This window comes from Nicotiana tomentosiformis, chromosome 5, assembly GCF_000390325.3.
Source record: "Nicotiana tomentosiformis chromosome 5, ASM39032v3, whole genome shotgun sequence".
In the NCBI taxonomy this organism is placed as follows: Eukaryota; Viridiplantae; Streptophyta; class Magnoliopsida; order Solanales; family Solanaceae; genus Nicotiana; species Nicotiana tomentosiformis.
Window position 1 is genome coordinate 10,910,079 of NC_090816.1, and position 25,418 is coordinate 10,935,496.

General features: G+C 35.7%; 1 protein-coding gene across 1 annotated transcript; it reads left to right on the forward strand.

Annotated features, from left to right (window-relative positions):
- Nucleotides 1-21,930: 21,930 nt before the first annotated feature.
- Nucleotides 21,931-24,917, forward strand: LOC104114297 (zinc finger CCCH domain-containing protein 29-like). Its single transcript, XM_009624703.4, has 2 exons — nucleotides 21,931-22,070; nucleotides 22,551-24,917. Exon 2 carries the CDS (start codon nucleotides 22,557-22,559, stop codon nucleotides 24,651-24,653), a length of 2,097 nt encoding a protein of 698 aa, XP_009622998.1. The 5' UTR covers nucleotides 21,931-22,070; nucleotides 22,551-22,556; the 3' UTR covers nucleotides 24,654-24,917.
- The last annotated feature ends 501 nt before the right edge of the window (nucleotides 24,918-25,418 follow it).

A 25,418-nucleotide genomic window follows, 5' to 3' on the forward strand; every position in this document is an offset into this window, starting at 1 on the left:
TATATATATATATATATATATATATATATATATATATATATATATATATATATATATATATATATGTGTGTGTGTGTGTGTTAGCTATTGGAAGTTAATAGCCACTAAACTATAGTGATTTCTGAAAATTACTCTTAACTTAAATAGTTGTTCCGGAGAATTAACTTAAATAGCCGTCCACCCAACCGTTTCAACTCAAAATAGCTGGCAGATATATATAATATATATAATTCAAGTATAATATCTGATAATCATATGTAATTAGTATATAATTTATGTATACCAACTAAGAAAAGTAGACATTAAATTCGGCTAGCTATTTGTGTAAATATTCCGCAAAGTATCATGCATTTGACGAATCGAAACCCAACTCACTGTCCCACTCAAACTTAAAACCTTATAATTTGGTGTTAACACACTTGCTCATAGATGGTAACTTGAATTTTCTACATGACTTTCAACATATCTCCAAATCAAATGCCATAAATTTTTAAACATTTTCAAACACTGAACCAAATTAGGTTATCTCTGTTATGTAATGTTGTATTTCATATGGTTTTACGAACCTCAAATGAAACTTATCTCGCTCAAAGTATACCTGTAAAATGGAATCCAAATGTTGGAGGTTTTAAAAGAAGTACGTATATTTCATATAATGCTTCATGCCTTCATACTATTTTAAAAAATAAATTTTTATGGTATACACTGTATACCTCATTCTTTATCAAATGAACCAAATATCTATCAAAAAGTATGTTCCAAAGTGAGTAAAATTACAAATTTTTATATAATACGGATATGAGTTTGAACGATAGTGAGTCCATTAACCACCATCTCAGAGTTTGTAATATCATCATTATTCTTCTGAATTATCAAATCTAGTTTTAATAATAATTGCTATGTTATTTCCTCAATTTTCTAGATTATCATCAAGAAATAGAAGAAGTATGAATATTGTTTAAGCAGTGACAATGCCATTTTCGATTAGGGAGAACATGTCACTTGCGTTGGTCACTTTCATTAACTTTTTTATTTAACTTGGTATATTACGTCATTTGACATGTGCTATAATCCTATTGACTCTCTCATTTGACTTGACACGCCACATCACTTGACACATGGCACGGATTTAAGCCTTGGAATAATCGAAAAAATACGCAATATTTAGCCTTGGAATGTAGATGAAATAGCAAAGATAGTAATTCCGCGAACACAGTTTTCGAATACAACAATGATGGGATCAAAAAGCAAGAGAGTCAAAATTGTATAAAGTTTTGTATAGAATATAATATATATTCTTTCCAAAAGTTTCATGTCCCTTTCAATGATAACTCGGCTCACTATTTATAGTTATGTCTAGGGAAGAAGGTTTTAGGATTGTGCCCTCCTTTAATGTCAATTCTGAGAGTTATTGATGAAGATGTAACGTTGAGCATAAATGTCAAATTCTCTGTAACGGACCATCGTTCTTAATGATGTAGAATATTTCTTAGTAAATTCTACCGGGCGCAAAGCTTTTAATACACTTTTATGAACGTTATCCATTCCGGTGACAAGCGTAGTGCCTGAGTTCGGTCCTCAACCATCTCATCTTCAATTTCATGTGTCCTTCTTTTAGTCAGCCACGTGTTATATCATATTTTACCCGATACAGATAGTCCTCCTGCTTTCCGATGACATAACTTTGTGTTACCGGAAAGTTGGTAGAAACACTTTTTTGGCGAAAACTACTGTAACTCCCTCTGAAGGTCTCTGACAGTTGATTAGACGCACGTCTCTCCGTATTTAATGTCCCGAACACGTGTCATCCTATGAATCAGCATAACTTTTGCCGATTATCGAGGTAATCATGGCCATGAATTTAGCCGCTAAAATTTTATTTATACGCAACTTTCTTTTCCTTTACGTTTCACAATTGCTTGAGTTTCTGATTTACATCCTTGTTTTCCATCCTTTTCCTGATTTTCTTCTAACACAAACTCTTTACCTTCTTCTTTTCCAATGGCTTCTTCGTCCAAACGTGGTAGTTCTTCAAAGAATAAGAACAAAATCGAGGATTACGTTCCTCTAACAGTGGATTCCATCATCCCAAGAAGGCTTAGTACTTCGAAGGATTTTGAAAAGAAATTTCCTACTGCTAACTCTCGTACATGGCCTGTTAGTAGGTACCCTTCTTCCATTCGTCCTTCCAGTTAGGGGTGTACAAACCGAATCGAAAAACTGCACCAAACCGAAAAGTCAAACCAAACCGATTAAAAAACCTGATTAGTTTTGATTTGATTTGGTTTGGTATTGAGTAAAAAAAACACGAACCAAAACGACATATAAATATATAGTTTTTATATACTTTTAAGATTTTCATACAATTTTCTTTAAAAAAAATGTCTAGAAATATTTGCGATTCTCTTATGGGATGTAATATTTAGTTAAACATGAAGTGCTCTATTTTTATTAACTTTAAATAATGGGTTATATGATCACTTTCTTATCAAGTGTTAGTAAAATGCGTCAATCTCTTTGTTCTTTCATATTCACAAGTCAAGATTTAAAATTCTTATATCTTTTTCGAATTTGAAGTGGTATTTCGATAAAATTAAAATAGAACATAGGATTATATAGGTATCATATTGATTTTTATATTTAATTATTAAATTCAGTTAATCTTGAAAGTGTATATCAACGAAAAATTATTGTCAGACGACTAAAAAATTAACTATTATATGTTACTAAAAATAATTCTCCCATAAAAAAATATTGATAGATCATATGTTTGTTAATTTTTTTAATTTATACTAAATATATATTTACTTATAAAAAATTTAACAAAGTAAGATTGAAATAATATTCATGTAACAAAAAAACTCGAAAAACCCGACAAAACCGAACCAATCCAAACCGACATAGTTGGTTTGGTTCGGTTTGATAAAAACTGAACCAACCCGGTCCATGTACACCCTTACTTCCAGTATTCCTGCTGTGAAGGAGGACTGTCACTGCAATGAGTTGGAAACCATCGCTCGTGATCTATCGGAGCAGGTGACCTTTCCCAAGGAAAGTTTTACATACTTTTTCATATATCCCTTTACTTTGGGTGCATTTTCTTTGAGCGGAGAGCTTGATTCCGTGATTGTGGAGTTTTGCCTTCGCTACCAGGTATGTTTGGCACAGGTAAGTCCTTCAGTATGAAGGACGATCGCCTACCTCTGATTCTTGTGCCAAGAAACTGGGGAGGAGCTAACCTTAGCTCATGTGATGAATCTCTATTCCCCCAAAATCTTCCGCGGGGGAATGATAAATCTTTGCAAGTGTGGCCACCATACTTTGTTATCTAGCATGGATGATAACAACGACCGTGGGTGGATGGAGCGGTTCGTTGCAGTTGCCACCAACGACGTCATTCCGACAACGACTTCATCCTTTCTGGTTACTTGGAACCGCACCCGTAAGTTCTTTGTATAATATTCCTCTTACTAGATATTCTTCTATGGCCGTATCATCTCTTCACCCTTTGTATTTTTCAGCAACTCAATGGCTCCCACCGGTGGTAGAAGGTTTGAACCGGTGGGTTTAGAAGATTTTAGACGTCACAACGCCCAAAACTCGTTCGTGGAAAGAACTAGTCCTTAAAAACGAGTGGAAGGCCAAAAATCATGATAACTCTAATTTACCTTGCTTCCACTTTTGTATATGAAGAACTTGGTTGAATCTTTCTAACTTTGTTCATGGAATTAGGTCTACCTGCGGGCTCTGTTGCTGTCCCCGAGGAGGACATTCTGGCTGATCTTGCTAATGCAGCAAGGCTGCTTCAGGAAACACTTACTCAAATAGGTATCTCCGGGCCTGTTTTGGGTGCAAATATTTCTTTATGGAGTCCCCGGCTGGAGGATAAACAAACAAAGAGAAGACGCTCCTCTGCGGTCGGGGAAAAGAATAAAAGGTCAAAGGTTGATGCCCCCGAATCATCTCTTGTAGCGATGATGACTGGTCCTCCTTCTGGGTCGGTCGTAGACGCCGTGATGATTGATGATGATGGAGAAGCTGTTGATGAGGGAGCTTCTTGACACAGAAGGCGACGATCCTCATCATCTCAACAGGATGCTCGACTTGTTGAGATAGTTACACCAACTGAAGATGATGTCTCGGCACTTTGGGGAGAGTCTGATTTGGTAGAATATACCAACTCCCATTTTTGGGCCCCAATTGTTGCAACCGATGCTGCGGGGATGAGTACCGAGTCCTTTTCGTCTTTGGTTAGCGAGCATCAAACAACCAACACTGCATCTGATGCAGTTGCTTCTCACTCTTCAACTCCATCAGCTTCATCTCCACCTTCACCAACACCAGCAACTGCTACATTATTTCATTTTCGTCTACTCTTTTACCAGCAGTTGCTATATCACCTCAGTCAGCCGCACCTGACCGTGAAGAAGGTGTTACCCTTTCACAAGCAGTTGCTAATTACTAAAGCCTTTGGATTCAGAAAAAGATTGGGAAAAGATTCAGACACTCTCGGGCGATTGTTTGTTGAATAATGCTATGCATAATATCGTGGAGGTACGTTCCTTCTTTCCTTTGTTATTTCTTCTACTTTTGAACGAATGTATTCTAAATTTTTCCTCTTCTTATTTTATAGGCCAACTTTCTTGCCTCTGAGAGCCTTCAAAGGTTGATTCGTGAGAAGGAAGAACTTACTTCTGAACGGGATCAACTTTTGGCAGAACGGGACAAGACTATTCTCCGCCTCTCGGAATTGGAAACCAGAGCTACTGAGGCCACTATTTTGGAGGCTCGTTTGCAGCAAAGTGAGCAAGAAGTGGTAACCCTCAGCCAAGAAATTGGCCGCTGAGGGTTAATTTTGATGGGGCCAAGGACAAATGGGCAGAAGTCCAAAACGTCGTTCTTGTTGCAGCCGACCGTGAGGCTGCCTCCGCTGAAAGAGTGATTAACTTGGAGGCAGCCTTTAACTCCAAAAGTGAAGAGCTTGCTTGTGGAGGCAAAACATGCCCATCTAGAAGAGAAGTACAGGAAAACTATCAAGCATAATAGGCTCTTTAGTTCAACTGTCCGCGAGCTTGACATCAGCCTCAAATCGGCTAGATCCGCTCGGGAAAACCTTTCCGCCGAGGTTATTCAACTAAAAGAAGAACTTAAACGTCGAGCGGCTTGCCTCATTGTTGAAAAAACGTATTCCATGTATAGCATGAAGAGGAAAACTTTGGAGGAGGCCAAAGCTGGTATCATTGATGTTGATGCTAAAATTGCTAAGGCCCGAGAGCTTGGGTTGACTGCAAAAAATAGACTCCCAGCGCAGTCTGATGCTCCAGGTTCTTTGGTACCGGTTTCGAGTTTTCGGAAACTGAAGAAGGATCGGAAGGCGATGAGGCCGAAGGCCAAACTGGGGAAAGCGTTGAGCCATCGGCGGAACCACCTACTCTTCCCGGCAATGCGGACACTTCTCTTCCTCCTAGTTCCGGAAGCGTTGCAGTTTAGCTTTTTCTTTTCTTATTTTGCACTTGTAACGTTTTGGCCAGTTCTTGTAAATAAAGAAATATTTTCTTCTTTTTGTTCAAGTGCCATATGAGTCTTACTTTCGTTTGAATATCCATGTAAGCCTTTAACTTTTGCATTTGCTCAAGTATTCTGCGCACATTGTTCAATTCACGCTTTACTATGTGTAGTCTCACATGCCTTCTCTTCGAAGCATTTTGATTTCTAGTATTCTCCCTTTTAAGTGAGGGTTTTTATGAATATTTGCGCATGTTTGCTTTTTGCATCCTTTTCATATGCGGCTTCGGGTGTATTTTTCCCCGATGGCATTTTGGGTTCCGGGAATTGATTCTTCCGGAACCAACCCTTTAACGTGAGGATTTTTATAAGAGAGGGCCCTCTTATGTTTACGGTGCTCTTGAAGAGAACGTCTCATGTTCATTACGGCACTAACATTTGAAGTACTTGTTTAACTTTCAAATGACAAAATCAGCTCATCGCTCAGACAAGAAACAAGATAAAAGCAAAATGATTTCATTTTATTCCTTTTATTTTCAAAAATTACATAAGAATTTTGCTATGCAGAAAAGAGATTGCCATTACTTGTGGCTATCTTGTACAACTTATTTCTACGGGGCTGGCTGCGCAGTCCCCGATCCCGATGATGCATTTTGTTTCCGAATTTTCGTTCCTGGTTGACGTGGCAGTCATTGTTTCTATATTCTCATATCATTCCCCCAATGTTTGAATGCGAAGAATGTGAATTGGAAAATTGGAAGTCTTGTATCTTCGAAGGTCCCACCAATGAATTGCTATGTAATCCTTCACTCGGTAACATATCTTGTTTCCCCTTAGGAATCCAAGCTATCGAGCGAAAGAATACCTACCAGTCCTCTAGCGGTTTGTGCCCGTGAACGTTCGGGTAACCTCTGTTCGGTAGCAAACTTAACTTCCCTGTGGGAATTTGCTATCGAACCAAAGATTACCTAATCGTCCCCTAGTGGAAGCTTGTTCGTTTGCCTTGCTATCAAAGGTCCTATTGTTGTTGTCTTTATAGTATGCTTTCTGCCGCTGCCTCGTTAAAAACTTTGCCAAAAAAACCCAATTGGGACAAAAACTGAACAAAGGGAAAAAGAGTGCAGCACATACTTTCTGTTTGAGTGTTGTTCATCAACAATCATATCTTTTGAGGTGTGCTATGTTCCAGTTGCTGGGAAACTTGTCTCCATTCTGGTTCTCTAACTCTTATGAACCTTTTCCAGTGACAGCTGAAATCTGGTAAGGGCCTTCCCATGTAGGACCTCGCTTCCCCGTGTTGAGTTTCCGAGTATTTTGTGTTACTTTTCTTAGAACCAAGTCTCCTACTTTGAAAAATGAAAGTTAGCTCTCCAATTGTAATATCACTCCATCCTCTGCTTTTGAGCTGCCATTCTTAGATGCGCCAAGTCCCTGCGTGCCTCGAGCAGTTCTAAGTTGATAAGCATTGTTTTGTCATTTGATTCTTCGTTTGTTTGAGAATATCTCAAAGTGGGTTCACCCACTTCAATCGGGATTAGGGCTTTAGCACCGTACACGAGAGAAAAATGAGTTTCTCATGTACTTGATTTGGTTGTTGTTCGGTAGGCCCATAAGACTCCGGGCAACTCTTTGGGCCATTTGCCTTTTGCTGCTTCTAAATTTTTCTTGAGGTTTTGAATGATCACTTTGTTTGTTGACTCCACTTGATCGTTTGCGCTCGGATGATAAGGTGAGGATGTGATTCTCTTTATTTTCAAGTCTTCGAAGAACTTTGTAACTTTTGCACCGATAAACTGTGGCCCATTATCGCATGCCATCTCTTTTGGTATTCCGAACCTGCAAATTATATTTTCCTATAGGAAATCGACCACTTCGCGTTCTCCAATTTTTTGATAAGAACTGTTTCCACCCATTTAGAAAAATAATCAGTCAAAATTAAAAGAAACCTTACCTTTCCGAAAGCCGGTGGTAGTGGTCCAACGATGTCCATCCCCCAATTTATGAATGGATATGGGGACAGAACCGAATGTAAGGGTTCTGCCGGTTAATGTACTAGTGATGCATAGCGTTGGCACTTATCACATTTTCGTACGAAATCTTTGGCGTCTTGTTCCATGCGAAGCCAGTAATACCCTGCCCGTACCAATTTCAGCACCAAAGACTCTACGCCTGAGTGATTGTCGTATATCCCTTCGTGGATTTCTCTCATGATATAGTGAGCTTCTGACGCTCATAAACACCGGGCCAGCGGGCCTTGAGAAAGATTTTCTATACAATTGGCCTTTCCTGAAGCTATAATGCACAACTTTGGTGCGTAACACCCATGATGCTTTGGGATCGTCGGGCAACTTTTCGTGCTCGAGGTAGTTGATTATTTCGTTCCTCCAGTCCTAGACCAGACTAGCCGAATTCACCTCGTAGTAACTATCTATATCAAGGACTCCGATCCTTTTATTTTTGTTGATGAACCTAAGTTTACCAATGCATCCACTTTTGCATTATCCTCTCTCGGGATATGAGTTATTTACCACTCACGGAATCGCGCCAAAAGAGCCTAGACCTTTACCACATATTGTTGCATACGTTCTTCTTTGGTATCAAAGATCCCGTAAACCTGATTTACCACCAGCTGTGAGTTGCATTTGATTTCTATAACCTCATAATCAAATCCCGGGGCCAATTCGGGCCCTGCAATCAAAGCTTCATACTCTACTTCATTTTTAGTTAAAGGGATCGTGCTGATGGTTTGCCTTAAGGTTTCACCCGAAGGCGTGATTAAAACTATTCTGAGACCAGACCCTTTTACGTTCGAGGCTCCGTCCGTAAATAAAGTCCAAACCCCTGATGCCGATTCTGACACCATTACTGCCTCCTTGGTTTCCAGAGGCAGCAGTCCCGCACTAAAATCGCACTTACCGCAACTTATGAAACCGCGGGATAGACTAGCAATGTTTCGCCTTCTTTCGATTGCGATAGGAATGGAGGACTTGATAAGTACTTCTTCAGGTCCCTCAAAGCATGTTGGCACTCCGGCGTCCATTCGAAATTGTTCTTCTTTTTTAGCAATGTAAAGAAGAGATGACATTTTTTCGACGACCGGGAAATGAACCTGCTCAAAGCTGCTAACCTTCATGTGAGTCTTTGGACTTCCTTCACGTTTGATAATTGATCCGGGATATCGTCTATGGCCTTGATTTTACCGGAATTTACTTCAATTCCCCTTTGTGAGACCAGAAACCTCAGGAACTTGCCGGAGTTGACCCCGAATGCGCACTTCTCGGGGTTAAGTTTCTTGTTATGCTTCCTTAAGATATGGAATATTTCTTGCAAATGCTTATGGTGGTCACCTATATTCAAAGACTTAACGAGCATACCGTCTATATAAACTTCCATGGTTTTTCCTATTTGCTTTTCAAACATCTTATTTACGAGCCGTTGATAAGTGGCTCCGGTATTTTTTAATCCGAAAGGCATTACATTGTAACAATATGTACAGAAATTTGTTATAAATGAAATATTTTCCTGATCTTCCAAATTTATCTTAATTTGGTTGTACCCGAAATAAGCATCAAGGAAACTCATTAGTTCGTACCTGTCACACCTCTTTTTTTCCGAGGGGATAGGGGATAAGGGAGTTTTTTTAATTTAAGTGATATTATTCGAAATGGGATTATTTATTTAATCAGAGTCGCCACTTGGATAATTATTATGGTGTCCCAAGTCACCGGTTTATTTTAAAATCCCAAATCGAGAAAATTGACTCTATTTTTGGTCCGCGAACATAGAAGACTAGGTAAGGAATTCTGTTAACCCGGGAGAAGGTGTGAGGCACTCCCGAGTTTTGTGGTTTTAGCACGGTCGCTCAGCTATTAATAATTGGCTTAATTATCTGATTTAATATATATTTGAAACCTATTGTGTATTTTTTACTTTTAACCGCTTTTAGTTAAATATTTAGCCGCTTTTAGTATTTATGAAATTTGTTTGAATAAGTCGCGATGTCGCGCACTCGTTTGTCATTGTAAGATAATGAGATATGGATATTGTTGTGGAGGAAATGAAGTAAATTAATTATGGAAAAGTTGGCTAGCTTGTGAATGTTTATTTATTTTTGGTCCTGGGCAACAATTAGCCCATAAATACGCTAGGTAAGTCCAATTAAAATCTTACACCAATCATGGCCCAACCTAATCTCTTATAATTTTACTGCTAACCAATATTTAAAACTAGACTAAATTTATGGTAGGAATAGATAGATACGGGTAGAACCAATTTAGTCACTAAGATAGGAGATCAAAATGAAACTAAAGCATGCTAAAATGGAAAGCCATTACTTCATTGAATAAACAAGAAAAGTAACAAATTAATACATATTTATCAATAAGATTAACCATATGAACTACCAAAAAGGACAATAAATTAATCTTAACAAATACTCAACATGAGAACAAATTAATCTTAGCACACTCAGATGCAAACTCGACCATATCATACTCAAAGTTAAATTAAAACAGAGTGACTCAGAACATTAATAAGAAAACAAAATAAAAAGAGATGTGAACCTTTGTATTGATGATTGTGGATTTAAATTACAACCACTCAATGATCGGATAGCTCTCAACTGGACCCTTCGGCCCTCGAAAAACTCGAGCGAAAAATCTCAACTTGCAACCTCAATCGACCTTGCAAAACCGACGATTTAGTGGCTTTTTTTTGGGGGGGGGGAGGGGGGAGGGGGTTAATGATGGCTCAAAAGTGGTCAAGGGCTAGTGTCTTTGGGGTGGTAAAGTTGCTGGTTTTTTCGAAAGAAAAACGAAGTAAAAATGAAACGAATAAAATTTTACTTAGCGTAGAACAAGCAAAAACATTTCTCTCCAAATTCCTCCCCTCTCTTTTTTTCTTTCTCTCCTTTTTTTTTCCTCACATTTCTCTTCTATTTATAGAAAAAATTTTGCAATTTTTTTAGATTTTTAAAATTATTTTATTATTTTTAATGAAAAAGAAGTCTCACTTCCTATTTTTCTTCTTTTAAAAAAAATAATTCCTCACTTTTCTTTACTTTTAATTTTTAATTTCTCACTTTTTAAATTTTATTATATTTAAATTCTCACTTTTTTTTACTTTTCTTTTTTATTTTTCACTTATTTTACTTTTTTTTTTTTTAATTTCCACTCTCTTTAACTTTTTTTTAAAATTTTCAGCTACCTTTACTTTTATTTTTTAATTCCAACATTGTTTAAATTTTTATTTTTTAAATTTTCACATTCTTTTACTTTTATTTTTTTAATTTTTTACTTTTTATTAAATAATTTCCACCTACTTTTACTTTTACTTTTTAATTCTATACTTCTACTTTTCCTATTTTTTATTCAAATTCAAAAATTTTAAAAACATATTTAATTATTTTCTTTTTTTAAATTTATTGTATTTTAAAATAAAGATAAAAATATATATATTAATAATAATAATTGACCTTTTAAATTATTTTTAATTTTTACCATATATATAAAAAAAATATAACAAAGCTAAAAATATATATTAAATTTTTAAAAATATTTACACAGTAGAAGTTGATAAAAATTCAAATATAGTCAAACATTAGGTGCTCATAGTGCCCGGTCGTGGCATCAATCATTTGATTGATATTTGGCAGTGGAAACGAATCTTTTGGGCACGCCTTATTAAGATCTTTATAGTCTACACACATACGAAATTTATTGTTCTTCTTAGGAACTACTATTACATTGGCTAGCCAGTCTCGATATCTTACCTCTCTGACTGAACCGATTTTAAGCAAGCGGGCTACCTTTTCTTTGATGAATTTATTCCTGGCCCCGGCAATATGGCGCTTCTTCTGCCGTACCGGTAGTACATTAGGATCCAAACTCAGCTTGTGCATGGCTATTTCCGTCAGGATACTTGTCATATCCTTGTGCGACCATGCAAAACAATCAACGTTAATTTTAAGGAATTTAATAAAACCGGACCTGAGCTCGGGATGCAGTCCTGTCCCCAAGTGAAATTTTCTTTCTAAGAATTCTTCAAACAATGCCACTTGCTCTAGTTCCTCTGCCGTGGATTTTGTTGCGTCCATTTCTTCCCTTTGCTACTGGAAACTGAGATTGCATTCATCTCCCTTGTTGCCGGTTGGTCACCTCTTATCTACTTGATTCCTTCGGGAGTCGGAAACTTCAGTAATTGGTGATACGTTGAAGGTACAACTTTCATCTCATATAACTATGGCCTTCCTAAGATGATGTTGTATCCCATATCACCATCCACTACTTCGAAGAGAGTTGTTTTCATTACCCCTTTCAATATTCGTGAGCAACAAGATCTCTCCCCGGGTCGTCACGCTCGCAAGGTTGAATCCAGCGAGGAGTTTTGTCGCCAAAATATTGCTTTCACTAAGTTTAGCTTTTTCCAATACTCTCTATTGTATGATATTAGCCGAACTTCCTGGATCTACTAGAACATGCTTAATTTTAAAATCTAACACATTTAAAGAGATTACCAGTGCGTCGTTGTGTGGTAACAACAATCCGTCTGCGTCTTTCTATGTGAAAGTGATATCATCCTCCCAGAGTCTTTTGCTGTGAGTTATCGATACTTTAGTCTTCTTTGCCGCCGAAAAGGTGACCCCGTTAATGTCGTTCACCCCAAAGATCATGTTGATCGTTTGGCGTCGGTTTTTTCCCCAGCTTTCGACGATTCTGTGTGGTCTCTGCTGCGACCGTAATTGTTATTAGCTCGATCACTCAAGAATTCTCGGAGATGACCATTCTTCAATAGCATTGCCACTTCCTCCCGAAGATGTCGGCAGTCCATTATCCGATGACCATTCATCCAGTGGTATTTGCACCATAAATTAGAATCCCTCTAGCTGGAATCGGACCTCATAGGTCTCGAGAATCGTGCTTCTTTAATGTTCCTCATGGATAATACCAGTTCCACTACACTGACGTTGAAGTTATATTCTGATAACCTGGGGTAAGAAAGATCTCGAGACCCTGACGTTTGTTTATCTTGAAGTGATCTATTGCTTCGACCACGATCAGTCCCTCCGTCAACGGTGAACTTGTTTGCTGATCGAAAATTTCTGCCACGGCCTTCGGTACGCTCGTAGGGTAAAAATCGACCCCTCGAAATCCCTTATCCGCGTTGTAGTCATCCTTTGGTATTTCTCTGTTCTTCTCCCCTCCTTTGGCCGATGATGTAGAACCAACCTGGTCATCTTCGATCCTTATCTTCGACTCATACCGAGTGTGAACATCTGCCCATGTTGTTGCTTGAAACTCAAGCAGGCTCTCCTTCAGCTTCCGAGAAGCGTCTGAACCTCTCGGATTCAATCCTTTGGTGAATGCTTCAGCTGCCCATTCATCCGGGACGTCTGGGAGCAACATTCTTTCTTTTTGGAATCGTGTAACAAGCTCTCGTAATAATTTTAATTCTCCTTTTGCGATTCTGAATATGTCGGCCTTCCAGGCTTGCACCTTTCTGGCCCCGGCATGAGCTTTAATGAAAGAATTCGTGAACATCTCAAAGAAATCTATGGAATGCTCATGCAGTAACAAATACCACGTTAGGGCTCCCCTCATGAGGGTTTAGCCGAATTTCTTTAGCAACACAAATTCAATTTCGTGAGGAGCTAGATCATTTCCTTTCACCGCCGTTGTGTAGGTGGTAATATGTTCCTATGGGTCTGAAGTTCCATCATACTTTGGAACTTCAGGCATTTTGAAACGCTTCGGGATTAGTATTGGTGCCACACTTGGCTTGTACGGTAATTTAACATACTTCTTCGAGTTTGAGCCTTTCAATACTGGTGGTGCGCCCGGGATTTGATCCATGCGGGCGTTACTTCCCTTGTGAACCGTAAAAGCTCATCTTTGAATGAATCATTCTCGTTGTTAAGACCCGATCTGCTCCCCCCAGCCCCATCGGAGCCGACTTCAACCCTGAGAGTGTTGTTGTCGACTCTCTGTGTTGTTTGGTATGCGGGAACAACGAGAGGAATTGGATCGCGCCTGTTTGCATTATTTGAAGCACTTGATAGCGTCTGCTTCAGTTCCGTCATAACCTGATCCTGCCGCGTGAGATGGCCTAGGATGATTGCTTGTTGCTCTTGCAGGATCCTCACAGCATTCACTACTTGCTCCTTGTCAGCATCATCGAGAGTTATCTCTCGAACCTGTCGAGGGTATCACCTGTCATGCACTGGTGTGGGTTCATTCCCCTCATTGCCGGTGTCACTGATCGAATCCTCGAAATGAGGCTGATTCCCTTGAATTTCAGGGTTGCGTGCATCGTTAACCGTGTAATCTACCATTTTTTGTGATTTTTTCTAAGACAAAAATAATCAAAACACGTTAGTAAAAAATGTAAGGATCAATTTAATTGCACGGCTGTCTAGGCCCCATGGTAGGCGCCAAACTATTTGCACGTGATACGGTATAGTTGAATTTATACGTGGTTTCTAGACAAGTGAACTAATTTGATCCTGAAATAATATAATAATCGAAAAAATACGCAGTATTTAGCCTTGGAATGTAGATGAAATAGCAAAGATAGTGATTCCGTGAACACGATTTTCGAACACAACAATGATGGTATCAAAAAGCAAGAGAGTCAAAATTGTATAAAGTTTTGTATAGAATATAATATATGTTCTTGCCAGAAATTTCATGTCCCTTTCAATGATAACTTAGCTCACTATTTATAGTTATGTCTAGGGAAGAAGGTCCTAGGATCGTGCCCTCCTTTAATGTCAATTATGATGATCATTGATGAAAATGTAACATTGAGCATAAATACCAAATTCTCTGTAACGGACCGTCGCTCTTAATGCTGTAGAATATTTAAATGCTACCGGGCGCAAAGCTTTTAATACACTTTTATGAACGTTATCCATTCCGGTGACAAGCATAATGGTTTGGATTCCACTTGTCCTAATTTTAGTCAGCCACATGTTATATCATATTTTACCCTATATACGCTTATTCTTCCAATTTTCTTTATATAACAATATAATTTACTTAGATCTTTAATTAATATATTTAGCATTGTCGGATATAATTCTCGTTTGATCCTAATTAAACGATTAATAGAGTAACCACACGTGAGAAAGCTTAGAATACATATGATAAGGATCAAGGGAAGGAAATAGGAATGTTCAAGGGAATAAAAGTGAGCATTGAAAACGTGTGAGAATTCTTTTTTGGTTGTGATATTAAAAGATAAGATAACTACAATATCCAACTCATTCTCTACTTAGTGAATGCTGACTCTTTTGGCTGTGTGATTAAACGAAAAAACTTATTCTAGTGCTGTGTGGGACCTAAGGAAATTATCAAAATATGAATTTTCATATTTTTTTTTCACTATTACTTGTCCATTGTATAATAAATATATTTATTTTTATTTATCATTTTTAGCAAATTAAGAAAAAACTAATTTTTTTCCATGTTTTATCCTTATCATTAATTATTCATTCCCAATTTTTTTTCAAGACTTCCCAAAATGCTATTATTATTATGGTAAACATATGTAAGTCATATATCATTTCTTAAGTAGCGTGTCAAGTCCATTGTTGACAAGTAAAAGTATACAGAAAAAATAATGTTTATCTTCTTGATTTTAGAGATTAATGAAGTTAGGTTTATACTGACCTTGCATTTATTGTCTTCATTGTTTTACTGAAAAAATATGGTTCGCGTATGACTTTGAGGAAAAATCAGAATTAAATTAAATAAATTTAATAAACTATTGTTTAGGTTTACCTCTGTAACATGTGACATGAGATATCTGCTTACGCCTTTTAGTTTGGTTTTACTTTTGTAACGAAAATTGATTCAAATGATAGTTACTTACTAATTTAATTCAAAAGCTTGCCCCTTTAACTTATTGGTTTTTGTCCGAGTGATTGAGGTATTGGAAATAACAACATGAGATTTCAGGTTAAAAGTCGAGTTACAACATTTAGTTTAATAACATGTTTGGCCAAGTTGGAGAAATCAGCTTATTTTGAAAAATATTTTTTTCAAAGGTGCTTTCGAAAAAAGTACTTTTGCAGAGAAGCAGTTTGTATTTGACTAATCACTCTAAAAAGCACTTTTGAGTAATAATTTGTGTTTGGCCAAGCTTTTCAGAAAGTATTTTTAAGTATCAAATTACGAATAAGGACATGAATAGATTTGCTTAATAGTTAATATTATACGTAAATGAATAATCTTAAAAATTTATTATTACAGGCAATAATTAAATATTTTCATTTTATTTAAGTAAAATATGAAAATAAAATTTAAAAGTACTTAATTCTTTTAATATAAATTAAATATACTAAAAACCATTCAACAAATATAAAAGCATTCACCCCTAAAGTCACTATATATTATAAAGTTATCCTAAAAATAATGAGAAATATTTATACATTAATATCCTAAGTATTAGGTCTAACGGTTATTTTGGTATATACTATATTTTGTTAAGGATATTTTTGGTAAGAAGAAAAGTCAAAACTGCTTTTGCTTCTGCTTTTGGGAAGAAACTACTTATTTCTGCTTCTTTGCTTCTTTCCAAAAATACTTTTTTTCTCCAAAAAAGCTTGGCCAAACAACTCAAGTTAGGAAAAAAGTGCTTTTGAGAAGATGAAAAAAACACTTTTGCCCTCTGGAGAAGCTTGGCCAAACAGACTATAAGTCTATGTGCTCTAACTTAGGTAAACTTACGTGCAGATTCAAAGTTATGATTTGAAACTTATGAGTTCGAATTTTAATTTTTTAAGTGATTGGGTTCTAAATTATAAACTTATATATATTTAATAAATTTTTTAAGATAAATATAAATATTGAATCAAAACTATATTTCAGCCGAAGTCGTATTCCGTATACTACTTCCCCCTACTTACTTGGACAGTGCCAATATAAAGGAAACATTGCAAATTTGCCCTTGTAGTCTCAGGTATCAACTCTTACGCGGAAAGTGCGAGACTTTTCAACTCATATTGGGTTATTTTACCTGGTTGTCCCGTTACCTGGTGCTGCCCAACCTCACGCGCATAAATCCCACTCACAGCCCGGTTGTTTATTGCTAACATATTTAAGAACATATATTGGTAACTAGAATATTTAGTGATAACTTTTTTGGTTTCCTACTTAATGTGCCATACGTAGTTGTTTTTGGGCGCTGATAAATCCAAATTCGCATAGTATACCTTACCTTAAAAGGAAAAAGTATTCTTTATCATAATTTTTTTATTCTTAAGGTTCGAACCTTAAAGTATTAGACTCTAATAATGAAAGGATCTTATTCATCCCAACCTTTGGCGACAATGATACCTTAAAATTGTAGGTTAAAATTAATATCCTTATATAATTGGATATTATGGCGATTGAAGTATTTAACAGTAAATACTAGTTTAGGAGATTTACCGATTTCTCTTTAGGGGAGACTATATGCAACAACCACAACTTATATCACGGGTCTTCGGGGGTCTTCGGGAATCCGCACAAGATGGATGAACTCCCTTTATCCAAAGCGTACTAATCCAATTTAGATGCAGAGAATATATTTCATAGTGTTTGTTGTAAGAAACGTTAGGAAAAAATAAATTTTGTACTACAGTCATAATAGTATATTTATAGGTTATAAATATAATTTAAGAGGAGGATTAATTAATGAGCGTATGAGTCATCTAGCACCCCTTATGGGTAGATCCGACCCAATAATATTTTCCAAAGTAACTATGACTAATTTGCATTCAAGCTCAATTCTCTTAGTTTCCCTAATCTTTACTGCTCCAAACTGTTACAGCTATGACTATGATATCATTAATCCGGTGCGTTCAAGAATCACCAAACATCCAAGAGAGAACTTAAATTGTTGAATCTCCTAGCTAGACAAAAGGGAGCCTCTTTATTTATTTATTTATTTATTTATTTATTTTGAATTCCTTTATATGAAATTTCTGCCCCGCTGTTGCTTTAGATCATGTCGCAACTTTTGGAACACGTACTCTTTGAGAAACAGCACCTGCTACTCTAATTGCACCTTAGAGGTAGTTTGGTACAATGGTAGAATAAATAAGGACATCTTATGTGATGAATATTTCATGAAATTAGTTATTCCACCTTCTATATATTATAGTAAATTTCACTATTTAATATAAAAATTATCCACGAATTAATTAATACCAATAACCAAATATGCGATAACTACAATCCAATATTTTATTTATTATTTATTTTTCTTGTACCAAACGACCCCATAGTATTCTAGAAGACAATGCATGCAGGTGAGTCAACAAGGTGATAGTATTGGTGTTCAATCAATAGTTATTGACACTAATTAGGAGTTCATTACTCAAATGTTCACTCAAGTATCCGAAATTATCTAAAGTCATCTTTCTTTCGTTTTTAACAACAAAATCACTTAACTATGTTTATAGCACTCAGAACGTCACTCAACTAGATTTCTCTTACTTTTGATTGCCAAATACATATTTTACCCTCTAAATTATCAACTTTTGTACTCTTTTTATTATTTTTAATTTTTTAATATTTTGATTTTTTTCTCTTTTAAATTTATATTATGGAATTACCTATAATAAATAAATTTTACTTATAAATTAAAAAATAGTATTTAAGAACATATAATGTTGGAATAACACAATATTGAGCATAATAAAAGAAATAATTTATTCGTAATAATAATTTTGATATTACCAACAAAAATTCAACAGTTATTTATGTAATTGAGAATGAAAGAAAATAAAAGTTTTATAATATATATTCCATGCACTTAATATAAAAATAATTATTTCAAATAAAGGTTTTTTTAATATATACTTTATATTCTTGAGTATTATGCTTAATAATATTATTATTATTCCGACATTATATATGCTAGAAATTTAATTTTTTATTTTATAAATAAAATTTATTTTTAAATATATATATATAATGTAGATTAAAAAGAGAAAAAATAATAATATAAAAAAAATTTAAAAGAAGAAGATAAAACTTGATAATTTAGAGGGTAAAGTAGGCATTTGAGAAATCTGGTTGAGTGATCTTCTGAGTGTTAAAGACATAGTTAAATGACTTTTCTGTTACAAACGAACGAATGATGACTTTACTAGATAATTTTAGATAGTTGAGTAACCGTTTAAGTAATGAACTCCACTAATTAGTAATGAAAGATAAAGATGACTTATTATTAGCCTTCCTCCAAAAAATGGATGTTTATACTCATTCTATCTACCGCAATGGGTTGTCGATTAACTACATACTCACGAGTAGGGGTGTATATAGGTCAGGTTGGTTCGGATTTTGCAATTTCCAAATCAAATCAATGGTGTCAGATTTTTAAATTTACAAACAAAACCAAACAAAACCAACAAAGTCGGATTTTTCAATCTTGATTTTTCTCGTTTTATTTTGATTTTTTGCGGGTTTTCGGATTTTTTTCCTAGTAAAGTCTTAATAGCACAAAATATGTAACTTATACTCCAAATATTTCTTAGTCCTAGTAAGATACAACTATATATTGTATTTTCCAAGAAAATAACACAATATTATGCGATAAGTCATAGCATTATACTAAAACATTCAATAACAAATAAAGATAATAAAATTGCATAAAGCAAATATTGCTAATTAATAAGCCATAATGAAAATTTACATATATATGTCATGCTAAAATAAGTAGAGCTAATAAGTCTATATTACATAATTAAGCACTAAAGAAAAAGATAAACTAAGTTATGCATTTCATTACAAACCAACGCAAAACAAAAAATAGATGTCCAACAATATTATCATTCCTAGTGTTGAATTAAATTTCTTTTGTTAGCATTAGTAGTGATTAGAACTTTGTTTGAGTTACTACATTTATGGGCTATAAAATTTATTTACTATTCAAGAATGTTAAGTCTCAACTTGAAATAATGCGTTAAAAGATAAAACTATGAAAAAGTTTAAAAATCATCTATAAATTACATTACAATAAATATTTATATGTATAAAATACTTTTAAAAATTATATAAATGTAATATCAGGTTGATTTGGTTTCAGTTTGACTTTTTAAGTTAAAACCAAACAAAGCCAATTATGGTCAGTTTTTTTTTCCTCTAATACCAAATCAAATTAAACCAAATTACAATCGATTTTTTTGTTTCGGGTTTGACTCGGATATCGGTTTGGTGCGGTTTATCGGTTTTCTTTGTACATACCTACTCACGAGACATAGATAGGGTGCTATTAACATGCAATGTTCATGCATATGAGGGCATGCAAGCAAATGCGGACCAAGAATTTGAAAGTGACCAATGCCCTATCGAATTTTTGATCTTAAGGTTTTCAGGCAAAATATATAACCTTTTTAATATACATACACATATCCAAAACATTTGCTGAGGTTAACCGGGGGTAATGAGATGCTAGTGTTGAACAATGGAGACATGCTCGAGCATTGACACATTATTCGAAGACTGGTTGCGGGTGGATATCAAGTCTCGATCTTAAAAGCACAATTTGGTTGCCCAGATATGACGAATTGACGATCTTCTATAATGTTCGATCTTGGACGCTTAACTCTCAAGTGTTAACAACTCTTTGACACTTTACTTTTGACTTTTCTAAGCCCTTCGAATTGAAGTGGATTTTTTCAAACTCATATACAACGTCACTGAATTCCAACTTTCCTATAGGAGCTCGTTTCTCCAACGAGAAAATTGTAGTTCTAAATTTACATAATACAATCTAGAGATTCCTTACAACAGAGTCAAAGCAAACTATTCTATGTAGATAAATATTTATTTTTCCCAGTATTTACACAAAACTAATGAACGTACATTAAATGTTTGTATAGGGTTTTAATCATTTAACAATTTAAATGTATATATTATCACTTTAGTTTATATCTTTTTATAGGAGTATTGATTATTTGATTTGATATAAATCTCGAGTACAAATAATTTCTTACTTTTTATTTTGTTGCTAGGGGCGAAAGGACGGTAGAAACTACAGATTCGGCCGAACTCAATAGTTTTGGTTCAAACTATATATTTGACTTAAGAATAACATTAAATATGTATAAATTATTACTAATTTAGAATTCTGAACCCATAAATTATAAATTCTTATTTTGCCTAGCGGCATTGAATATTGGAGTAGCCTCCTCTTTCAATCATGTATATGTATATCCAAATGATGCCCTCATTTTTGCAAGAAATCAAGGGAGCAGATACTCTCAAGTCTTTTTTTTCTTAGATAAGATAATCTCTTATTTAACCTAAAATTATGGCATTTCAAATTGTGAGTTTGTGACATGAGTCAAATCGATTATTTGCTGGCCCATAGAGGACCAAGTATGACAAAAGTGGAAAACAGATGCAAGGAATTGAGAAAAGAAAACAATGAGAGCAGTCGCAGAGTCGCGGGGCCAAGCGGGGCGCGTCTGCCCATTTCTCAGAAAAACACTTCAGAAAGAAATACCCACACGTGGCAGGACAAACCCGTTGAGGCGGTCTAATGATATTGGAGCTCTGACGTGGTCATGGGCCCCACTTTAGACGCGCTCAAAATTTCAATCTTAGTAAAAAACTCAGTAGTTAATGATAGGTGGTAAATAGTTATCACATTCTATGTTTATATCAAGACAAATAACTTAATTTTAATATATATATATATATATATATATATATATATATATATATATATATATATAAAAATTAAAGTAAATGTACTTATTATTTAACTATAATTAAATATTAAAAATATGTAATAAAAAGTATTATTTATTTGTATAAACATTAGATACGCGTATAGGCAAATTCATAATTTTAAAGTTTTGGTTGAAATCACACGGAATCAATTTGACCAATTTAGTTATTATGCTCAAAATTTAGAACTGATACTTATATATTTCATCATTATTATTTTATTTGGCAAAATGCGAATAAATATGGAGTCTAAAAATAACAATAATAAAAAACAGTATAATCTTTCTAGTTGAGTTTGAAAAAGATACTGTATCTTATACTTCCTTTAAAACGGATCAGAAAGGAATATTGGGACATAAAATAACATAAAAATAATAATAAATTTCTTACCACATGTATATAAGATTTGAATTAAAATTATTGTACTAGGCGCAGCGGCTAGCACTATACTAATTTACTATTACTCCTTATCATTTTGCATTTCATTTCATTTCCAATTGCATTTGCCTTTCCATTTGAGTTTCATCTGAATTTGCATTTGAATTTAGGTGGAAACCAGTAAGACACACAAGTGGTATGTATTGTAGTGGACCAGATTTGAAGTTTTGACTTTGACTAATATAAACCAAAGAAGAAAATTAAAAAAGAACACACCAAGAAAGAAGAAAAGTCTCACTTTCCTCTTCCCTTCCTCCATTTTCCTCCGACTCATATATACCTCTGAACCCCTTCAGTCTTCTCTTCACAAAAAACTAAACATAACAACCTATTCTTTCAACTAATTCAATATCCTCTTTTATTTCTTCAACTTTCTACAAGAAACAAACTTTATCCATCTCTAAGGTACTATTTATTGCTCTTATTTTTTTTATTTAGAATTTTCTAGTATGGGTTTTGGTTCTTTTATGTAAATACTGGTGATGGGTATGAAGTCTTTTGAAAAAATATGATAAAGTTTCAATTTTTATTGACTAGTTGTATGTACTTTCTTGATCTAGTTGAAACTTTAAAAGAGTTCACATGAGGTTTCTTATTTTGAAGGTTTTACTTTAAAATAATTGATGGGTTGATTGAATTAATAAAAAGAGTTACACTCTTGATTCAGTATTTCTCTAGATGTATGGTTTGTTAAATTTGTGATTTTATATGGTGTTTAGTTTAGCAAATCTAAATCTAGGAACAATTTAAATTACTTGAAAAGTTACATTTTTTATTCATAATTGTTTAGATATGTACAGTTTGTTACTTTTGGTATTTGAGATTTTATATGGGTAATGATTTAATACCAAATCTAAATATAAGAAGTTTTTTGATGACTTGCAGGAATTGATGTGCAGTAGTTCAAAGAGTAAAGTTTGTCCTTTTGATTTAAACATGGATAAGAAAGATGGGGCTAGTAGAAATTGCTCTAAATTGCTTGAATTGTCAGCTTCAGATGATCTTTCTGGCTTCATATGTGAAGTGGAGAAGGGTTGTGGTGTTGATGAGTTAAGCTTTTGGTATGGTAGAAAATTCGGTTCGAAAAAGATGGGTTTTGAAGAGAGAACTCCTTTAATGATTGCTTCTATGTATGGAAGTACTGAGGTTTTGAGGTTTATTATTGGAACTGGGAAAGTTGATGTTAACAGAGCTTGTGGATCTGATGGTGCAACTGCTCTTCACTGTGCTGCAGCTGGTGGATCTGAATCGTCGATTGAGGTCGTTAAGATCTTGATTGATGCTTCGGCGGATGTTAATGCTTGTGATTCAAGTGAAAACAGGCCATGTGAAGTGATTGCTTCTTACCCTAAGTGGTTGAGGAATTCGAAAAGGAAATCGCTCGAGCTGTTGTTGAATGGTAGCTTGGCTGAGCTTGCTGAGCTGGAGGAAGAAGAAGGAAAAGCAGTGATTCAGACAACGAAAGAAGGGAGCGAGAAGAAGGAGTACCCTATTGATACTTCCTTGCCGGATATAAACGATGGGATTTATGGGAGTGATGATTTCAGGATGTATTGTTTCAAGGTTAAGCCTTGTTCTAGGGCTTATTCTCATGATTGGACTGAATGCCCTTTCGTTCATCCAGGGGAGAACGCGAGGAGGCGTGACCCAAGAAAGTATAACTATACTTGTGTCCCGTGTCCTGAGTTCAAGAAAGGTGCCTGTGCAAAAGGTGATTCTTGTGAGTATGCTCATGGTGTATTTGAGTCATGGCTTCATCCTGCCCAATATAGAACACGCCTTTGCAAGGACGAGACCGGGTGCTCGAGGAAAGTTTGCTTCTTTGCTCACAAGCATGAAGAGCTGCGCCCGTTGTATGCATCCACTGGTTCAGCTATTCCTTCCCCAAAGGCTACCCCAGTCAGTTCTATGGACATGTCAACATTGAGTCCTCTGGCGCTCGGTTCGTCTTCCATGATGCTGCCTACTACCACTACTTCAACACCTCCGATGTCTCCTGCTGCTACGTGTTCGTCCCCAATGGGCGGAAACATGTGGCAGGGCAAGGTGAATCTCACCCCGCCTGCATTACAGCTTCCTGGTAGTAGGCTAAAGACGTCTCTGAACGCCCGAGACTTGGACTTGGATATGGAAATGCTTGGCTTGGAAAGCATCCGCACACAGCAGCAACTAAGGCAGCAATTGATCGATGAAATGGCTGGTCTCTCTTCCCCATCCTATTGGAAGAACGATAACAGGATGGGTGATATGAAGCCTACTAATCTTGATGATGTTTTTGGATCCTTGGATTCTCAATTGTTGTCCCAATTGCAGGGCCTATCTCCAAGAATGACATCAAACACCAATTCTCAGTTGTATTCTCCATCGGTTTCTCATATGCAAGGTGTCTCACCTAAGGTGGCAAGTAACACCTCCCAGCTGCAATCTCCAACCGGGCTTCAGATGCGGCAAAACATGAACCAATTTCAAGGAAGCTATTCTAACATGTCTCAATCATCATCTCCCTTGAGAAAGCCCTCGACATATGGATTCGACTCTTCAGCAGCAGTGGCTGCAGCTGTCATGAACTCAAGGTCTGCTTCTTTTGCAAAGCAGCGCAGCCAGAGTTTTATTGACCGTAGTGGAATTGGCCATCGTTCTGGCCCCAATGGCGTTGCTAATTCACCACCTTTGATGTCATCTAATATGTCGGATTGGGGCTCCCCGACTGGGAAATTGGAGTGGGGCTTTAATAGCGAGGACACGAACAAGCTCAAGAGATCTCAATCTTTTGGTTTTCGCGGTGGAAATGCTGCTCCAACAAGATCACCAATCGCACCATCTCAAGTCAATGAGCCAGATGTCTCGTGGGTTCATTCCTTGGTGAAAGATGTGTCCTCCACGGGTACCGGGCTATATAGCTCAGAGCAGAAGCGCGGCAGTGTTCATGACGCCATTCCACCATGGCTGGAACAAATGTACATAGACCAGGAGCGGATAGTGGCTTAATCTAATTCTATGCCATGAGATTAATCCAAAGTTAATTCTTTTCGGATTCTTATCAAAATATTGGATATATTTTAGCCATTAGTTTCAAGATAATAGCAAGAATACCCCTGTTACTTGGGGAGAGAGTTGGATAGGAAGAGTGACTGATCACATTGTTTCAACAATTAAGTGATTGAAGAAAGAAGCATTTGTTATTAACTCAATGTAATTTTTTCATATTCTTATATTTTTTACAATAAGATTCCTTTGGGATTTTGTTCTCTATATTCTTCAATGAGTTGAAGTTGTATTTCAATATATCTTTTCAGTTGTCGCTCATATTGAACCTCTACATGTTTTCTTGAATTCCTTTGGTGCAGAATTGAGTGTGTGATTCCAAGTTAGGCTGATCAATCAGTACTAATAGTACTTTTGCTATTAACCTTAGATAGGCTATGCTTTTCAGCTAATAGAAGCTTGGATCATACCAGCACCCCTTTTGAAGTTTTGATGCAAAATCTTCTACATATATTTGCTTTATATTTACTGCATATCTCCAATACTTGATGAAAAGAAAAATAAGTTCCTTTCTCTTCAATTTTGGATTTTGTTCTCTTATTAACATTTTCCATTTTCCTTGTAGGCCTATTGCTTATACCAGCAAAATAAACTGGATGAGGGTTTAAGTTAGTAGCAAGATGTACTTTAGCTATTGATATAATTGTCTCTATGAACTTCAGGAGAATCGTAAGCATCTTTGTATTTTCTTATTTGGGTTAAACTTTT

Excerpts from the sequence above, each read along its gene's own strand:
- LOC104114297 (XM_009624703.4), top strand. The coding sequence starts at position 22,557 with ATGTGCAGTAGTTCAAAGAGTAAAGTTTGTCCTTTTGATTTAAACATG.